This window comes from Fukomys damarensis, unplaced genomic scaffold, assembly GCF_012274545.1.
Source record: "Fukomys damarensis isolate Sample0158 unplaced genomic scaffold, DMR_v1.0_HiC HiC_scaffold_22, whole genome shotgun sequence".
NCBI lineage: Eukaryota > Metazoa > Chordata > Mammalia > Rodentia > Bathyergidae > Fukomys > Fukomys damarensis.
Window position 1 is genome coordinate 23,401,612 of NW_022900934.1, and position 7,677 is coordinate 23,409,288.

The following is a 7,677-nucleotide window of genomic DNA, read 5'->3' on the forward strand; positions in this document are numbered from 1 at the left end:
TTTCAAAATAATTGTTACAGCCGAGCATGGTGGCACACGCCTATAATCCCAGCACTTGGGAGGCTGAGGCAAGAGGATCACTGTGAGTTCAAGACCAGCCTGGGCTACATAGTGAGTTCCAGGTCAGTCTCAACTACATAGTGAGACCCTGTCTCAACCCTCCCCCCAAAACAACAACAACAACAACAACAACAACAACAACAACTGCTACATAGTGAGTTCCAGGTCAGTCTCAACTACATAGTGAGACCCTGTCTCAACCCTCCCCCCTAAAACAACAACAACAACAACAACAACAACAACAACAATAATAATAATGTTATAGGAAAAGGTTATCAAAATTAAGCAGCTAGCAAAATAGAGGCAAAATTATAAAGAGTGCCCCCCCAAAGTCTACAAACACAGGTCAATGTACATAATGTAGCCAAGGGCATTTGTCATCTTAAGAAAATTGTGCTCCTAAACTCCTGGATACCCCGTAGAAAGGCATCACACTGCTAGTAAAAATATGTATTAGGGCTGGGGATTTGGCTCAGTGGTTCCGCCGCCTGTCTCGCAAGCACAAGGTCTTGAGTTTGATCCCAGGTACCATAAATAAATAAATAAAACATGTATTATGGCCGTGTATGTGATCTTCGTGGGTTAGTGAGTTCTCATTCTAACATATGCTCCCTTTCCCACCCATTCACTCCTAATGTTTGGTTTTTCTTTTTTTTTTTTTGAGACAGGTTCTCGCTATGTAGTTGAGACTGACCAGGAACTCACTACGTAGCCCAGGCTGGTCTAACTCACAGTGATCTGCCTGCCTCAACCTCCCAAGTGCTGTAATCCCGAGGGATTACAGGCGTGTGTGCCACCACACCCGGCCATTGCTCCTAATGTTTGCTATTTTTTTCCCAATAAGGATCTAAGAAATTGCATGACCTTTTGTTGCTGTAAAACCCAAGTGCTGTGTCAGCCTGCAGCTATTTCAGAGAAGCCACTGAATTTCTCAGCTGCCTTTTTCCCCTTTAAAACCCCAGAGAGCAAACCACGAGCACCCAGCCTGCATCTGCTCAGGGTCGAGACAGCAGAAGCACTCTGCCCGCGGGCCACCAGCCACACCAGAGCAGGGCCCAGGCTGCACCCTGCTGGGCTGACAGCTGGAGCCTGGCATGCAGGACGGGGAAGGCCTCGGGGAAGGCAGTCAGCCGGCTGGGTTGTGGAGGGCATCCCAGTGAATGTACTTAAAAAAAAAAATCCAATCATCTGATACAGGATTCTGAGAAGAAAAAGCAGTAGGAATAGGAAAAGTAAGGTATGCAACCTGCTCACTCTAGTCAAAGGTTACTGTTGTCCTAAGGTATCCTGGAACCAGTCCCCCTCAAGGTACCAAAATCTGCAGATGTTCAAGTTACTTATATAAAATAGCACAGTATTTGCACATAACCTATGCACATCCTCCCATAATCTTTAAATTGTCGGTAGATTATTCTTCATACGTACCAATGTAATTGCTATGTAAATAGTTGTTATATTCTATTGTTTAGGGAATAAGAACAGAAAAGAAGTCTGTACATGTTCAGTACAGATGCAATAAATATTTTCAGTGGGTTATTACTTAAACCGTGGAGTGGAACGCGTAGATACAGAGGGCCAATGGAAGGACTCTGAGAGGCCCATGTTCTCTCCGGTATATTTTCCCCTCCTGAGCTCAGGCAGTAGGGCCTCAGCTCTGTGACCTGTGGATATGGGCATGGGAAGACCTGGCTTTACCAAGATGGGCTTTGAGGCAGGGTGGGGAGGAGGAGGGGACCTGCTTCTGCAGATCTATCTTGTCCTGTAGCAGGGAGTGGCTCTCTTCTCGGAGGGCAACAAGGTCCTCTCTGTGCTGCTGATCTGTCTCCTTCAGTTGCCTCTGGGCCTCTTGGAGCTGGGTCTGCAGTACCCCAGTGGTCTCCTGCAGAGGTAAGAAGACGAGTGAATGTGGGAAAGCTTCCGCTTGGGCCTGGGTCTCTTCTGTTGGGTTGTCAAAAACTGTGGCAGAAGCCAGTAAGCCATCTTTTTTCCACCTCAACTTCTCCCTTCTTATTCCCTTTCCCTCCTTATAAAGTGCACAGGCTCCCCCAGGTTTCCTGGTCAGGGTCCATGAGTTGATAATACTTTCTCACTGGACTACCCAACAGCCTCCTGACCACATCCCTACTTCCACCTGATGCCAGCCCTCTCACCCCAAACACAATGTTCTCTGCTCAGCAGCTAAGTTATATACAGTGGTACCTTGGTTAACGAACTTGAGTCTTTCCATGATTCTGGTCTCAAACCAAGTTGGATGAGAACCAAATAAAATTCAATGGTTAGGTTCAATGTTGACCTTATGGGGAAATTTGATTTGGTTCTCATCCAGTTTGACTTGCAACCAGAATCATGGAGAAAACTGAATCATGAACCGAGGTATGTGTGCGTATAAAAAACAGTGTAGATGCCACCTGCCTCACAAATGCAAGGTCTAGAGTTTGATCCTGGTATCAAAACAAACAAACAAACAAATGTAGCTCAGTGGTAGCATGTATCCACAAAAGAAAAAAAATGTATGTTCATAAAAATTAGAATATATAACATCATGTCCCACATTTGCTTTTCAAATACCATCCAAGTTTCCCACAGCCCTTAGAACAAAATTTAAACTCCTATTATGGCTAAGGAAGGGCTCCCGCCTACCTTTCCACATGCACCAAGCCACACTTCTCTTTTTGTCCTTGACCTTCCCAAACTTCTTTCTGTCCTGGCCCCTTGATAGCTAAATCCTCTGCCCGATGTATTCCTAGCTGCTGCTTTTTCTTTATTTTTTAAAAAGATTTTCTTCTTAAAGATTTTTGTTTTTGAGACAAGGTCTCACTATGTAGTTCAGGCTGGTCTTGAACACATCATTAGCTCGGGTGTGACTTTTCTCAGGATCCTCCTGCCTCAGTCTCCCAAGTTCTGGGATTATGGGCATGTGTCACCACATCCAGCTAAAGGGTTTATTGAAACATAATTCATTCACCACATAATTCACCTATAGCAGTGAGGGCAAACATTTTAGAGCTTTCAATGATCCAAACAGCCCACTGTGGCATGTGTGCTATAGGTCTGCTACCACTGGCCTACACTAAGTATAGAATTCAGTGGTTCTTAGTATATTCCCAACTATCAAATTCTACAACTATCAAAATCGGTTTTAGAACATTACCGTAACCCTAGAAGCACTCTATTAGTAACCACTCCCCATTCCCCACACCAACCCAACCACCAATCTGCATTCTACCTCTATACATTTGCCTCTAGTGGCCTCTTATGTCTGGCTTCTTTTACTTGGCATGTTTGTTAGGTTCATCTATGCTGTATCTTCTTTGTATGCTTGTTTATTTTGTTTTCTGAGACAGGGTCTCACTATGTAGTTTAAACTGACCTTGAACTCACTATGTAGCCCAGGTCGGCCCCATACATGCACTGATTCTCTTGCCTCAGCCTCCCAAGTGCTAGAATTACAGGCATGTGCTACTACGCCCAGTGGGATGGCTTCTTTTTAACCTTCAAGTCTCAGCTCAAATGTCCCTTTCTCTGCAAGGCCTTCCCTGGCTAACTTGCCTTGAATTCTCTCAATGGCATCACCCTATTTCTTTCCTTTTTTTTTTTTTTGGTACCGGGGATTGAACTCGGGTCCTTGCTCTTGCAAGGCAGGAGGCAGAACCACTGAGCTAAATCCCCAGCCCACCCTATTTCTTTCCTTTACAAAACTTATTACAATCTGTAATCATCTCATTTATTTATGTCACCTCCTTTGTCATCTATCTCTGCCACCAGAATGGAAATTCCCTGAGGACAGACACCATGTCACATTATTGGGCCACACCTTTATGAACTTGTCATGTGTCAGCACCTAAAGCACGAGGCCTAATGCATAAGAAGTGCCAAAGATGCTACTCAGCCCTAAAGAATGATTAACTAGAGACATGTACAGCTCAGTGGATGCACCTTGAGGCCAGACTCTTAAGGGAAATAAATAGGACACATGTGTAAATACTGAATTGTTTCTCTGGTATAAAAAACTGAAAGTGTAAATGAGGACCAAAATGTATAATACATAATGTGAAATGGGGAGAGTGGGATAAAATAAAAAATTTAAAAATGTTTTAAATATGTAATATGAAATAGGAAGAAAAGGTTCAAAGGAGAAGGGAAACTAGGGAGCGGGGTGGGGGAAAGGAAACAAGGGAAAGAAAAAAATGAGCAAAGAAGGAAACAAAGGAAACAAAGCTTTTGTAAATAGGGAGGAGTGGAAGGGATGTACAGATACAAAATCCCAATGATGAATGTGATCATAATGTTCACCTAAAATGTACCAACAAACTTAATGAAAAAAAAAATGTGCCAAAGAACTCTTCACTGTTGAATGGGAGAACAAACGTCCAGGCCTACCCTCCATACCTGCTCCCTTAACTTCTGAGCCTTCATGTCCTGTCTCAGTCGTTCCAGCTGTTGGCTGGCATCTGCCAGTTCCTTCTGGGTTTGTAGCAGTGTCTCCAGGAGGGACACTCTCTCTTTCTCTGTTTCCAGCTGCATCTGCGCAGGGACAGGAGGGGCAAGGGCTTGTGGGCTCAGGGAAATCATGCTCACCAGGAGGTCATAAGCACATCCCAGGTGTTTTAGGGCTCTTCCAGAAAAGAGAAAGTCTGAGTCCCCAGACCGAGGACCAGGAAGTGCAAGATTGCCGCTGGTCTTCAAGCTGACAGGATGTGGTAAGTGTCAGCACTCCTTCAGGAAGTATGACACACTGCCGGCCCTGCAGCTAACAGTGTGGATCGCCACTCATTGGTGGTAACGTACATATACTCCTGGAAAGCCCTTCTACAGCCCATGCTTAGGAATGGAAAAAGAAGTGGTCAAAAGGGCCAGGGATTTAGCTCACTGGTTCCATTCAAGGTCCCTAGTTTGATCCCCGGAACCACAAAAAAAAAAAGAAAGAAAAAAGAAAACAAAGTGGTCAAAGATCAGGGGATCACCAATGAATGAAATGCTCCAGGCCTATCTTCCTACCTGGCAGAGCACACTGTCAGCCTGGGTCCGTTCCTCTTCTCTCTGGGCCTGGATGGACTCCGTTTCTGTCTGCTGCTCCCTCAGCCTCATTTCCAGCTCCATCTTTTCCCTCTCTAGGCTTTCCAGAGCCTTGTCTAGTTCTTGCTGGTGCTGGGAGTGCTCTTTTTCCTGGCCACATGAAAGAAACACTGTTAGAATCCAGTGGGTGAGGAGAAACAGCAGAAAGAGAACTGGTGTGGAATGAGAATCTTTCTGTTACTCTCAAGCTGTGCCACCTGGGTACTTCCTGTTTCCTCATCCCTAAAGGGAGGTTTAATAATCCCTACTCTAGCTGAGCATGATGGAGCTCACCTATAATCCCACCTATTTGGGAGACTGAGGAAGGAAGACAATGAGTTCAAGCCTCACTTGGGCAATTTAGTTAAACTATACAAGACAAGGGCTGGGGATTTAGCTCAGTGGTTCTGCTGCCTGCCTCACAAGTGCAAGGACCCGAGTTCAATCCCCGGTACCAAAAACAAACAAACAAACAAAAAAAACAAGACAATAAAATATAATTTTGTCCTGACCAGTTTAATAACCCTTAATTCCAGGGGCCACTCTTTTTATTTTTTCCCAAGAGCATCTTATCATGGGCCACTTAATTTTCCTTCTCTTTCCACACACACATCCCAATAATGATGATTAACACAAATATAGAGCTCATTCATGAAAAGAAACTATTTTTTTTTAATTGGGGATGAAACCCAGGGGCATTCGATCGCTGAACTACATCCCTAGCCATTGTTATTTTATTTTGGGGTTACAGGTATGCACCACTGTGCCTGGCTTCTACCAGAAACTATTCTTAGTGCATATATTAACTCATTTAATAGCTAGAAGGTAGCTGGGTGTGGTGGTGCATGCCTATAATCCAAGTGTGCTGGGAGGTTGAGGCAGGAGGATTGCAAATTTGAGCCCACCAACTTAGTGAGAGGCTGTCTCAAATTAAAAAAAAAAAAAAGGAAAGGTGGTAGTGGTGGTAGTTTGGGATATAGCTTAGTACAAGGCCCGTAGGTTCAATTCACAGTCTCATAAAAAAGAAAAAGCTAGAACTGCATTTTTGTTTTTTTATTTCTGAGGCAGGGGCAGGTACCGGAGCCACTGAGCTAAATTCCCAGCTCCCTATTTATTTCTGAGACAGTGTCTCTTATGTTGTCCGGGTTGGACTGAACTCATTATGTAGCCCAGACTGGCCTCAAACTCATAGTGATCTTCCTGCCTCAGCCTCACCAGTGCTGTGATAAGATGCGTGTGCCATCCCACCCAGCTAGAAGTTGGATTTTACACCTTGGTGACATAACTACCCTTCTGAGCAGCAGTATCTGTACCAAGAGTCAGAAGGAGGCATACTCACTGAAAGGAGGCCAGGTCTGCTTCTGCCACCCCCCAGCCATATCCACTGCCTTACCCATTTCTCTTGGAGCTGGTTTGCTTCCTCCTGGTGGGCTGCTTTCTGCTGCTCCAGGGCTGCCCGCCACTCTTGCTCTGCCTGGGCCAGCTGTCTGGCTGCTGCATCCCGCTCCTGCTCTGCCCGGCTCCTTTCAGTGTCCAGTTCCTGCTTCAGGCATCTCACCTCCCCTAGGATGCAGGGACAGGAACAGCTCTCTGAGCCTCTGTCTGTCTTTTACCTAATAATGGTCTCCTGCTTCCTTCACAGGCAATTCCCACTTCCAGGGCCTGGCTGGAGAAGCTCTAATAACCTCCCACTACCTTCCAGGTTAGGAACATCCCACAGAATGCAGCATGTCGTCTCCCAGCTGGGTTCTCACCTTGGATTACTTCCTTGGCTTGGGTGACAGTTTGAATCTGGACCTCCAGTTGCCCCTTGGTGACCTCTATCACAGAATTTTGTTGCTGGGCCTCAAACAGACTGCTCTCTAGTTGCTCCTTGGCTGAGCTGTGAGGTTCAGGAATCAGTAAGAGATCTTACCTATCAAGTCCCTTCCTCTTCCTTAAGAGGTGTTGGGTTCTAAGTACTGGCTACCTGGAGAAGTTAGGGGCGATTATAAATTCATAACTCAATGAGAACTCACCAGTGCAGAGAGCTTGGCTTGACTACCCCTTGCCTTGCAAAGTTCTCTCTGTGCTTGACTGAAATGAGTCCAGGCCTTACCTGAGCCCCAGAAGTTGTTCAGAGAGGTCCTGGCGGTCCCGTTCCACAGCCTGAAGCCGCACCTCGAGAGCTGCCCTCTCCCGAACCAGGGCCTCCTTTTCCTGGGCTCCCACAGCGAGCACTTCTTCCTGTCGCTCAACCTCCTGATGTAGCTGCTGCAGTTGAGCTATGGCTGCCTCCCGCTGGTGCCGAGACTGAGGGAAAAGAGTTAGTGAGATGTGAAGCAGGGGCAGAATCTCCCCAGGGCTGGAATCACTAGGTTAGGAGCACTGGCTCTTCCAAGATTCTGTGCCCAGCACTGTGGGCCCTGAACATTGCTCACTCAATCACAAGTGATCGACCCTTCTTGATCCCCCGGCTCAAGAAGTATGCTCTTCTGGGCTGGGGATTTAGCTCAGTGGTTCTGCCGCTTGCCTTGCAAGCACAAGGTCCCATGTTCAATCCCTGGTACCAAAAAAAAAAAA

The 7,677-nt window shown here is 46.0% G+C and overlaps 1 protein-coding gene across 1 annotated transcript in view; it reads right to left on the reverse strand.

The window, feature by feature from the left end:
- The window catches only part of Cep250 (centrosomal protein 250), a 48,230-nt gene that overhangs the window by 17,079 nt on the left and 23,474 nt on the right, over nt 1-7,677 (reverse strand). The window contains exons 16-21 of the mRNA XM_033767103.1: nt 7,214-7,407; nt 6,870-6,997; nt 6,509-6,678; nt 5,059-5,226; nt 4,450-4,584; nt 1,710-1,939 (exon numbers count right to left, since the gene is read on the reverse strand). Coding sequence (XP_033622994.1) covers nt 1,710-1,939; nt 4,450-4,584; nt 5,059-5,226; nt 6,509-6,678; nt 6,870-6,997; nt 7,214-7,407 — 1,025 coding nt within the window. The remainder of the gene's footprint in view (nt 1-1,709; nt 1,940-4,449; nt 4,585-5,058; nt 5,227-6,508; nt 6,679-6,869; nt 6,998-7,213; nt 7,408-7,677) is intronic.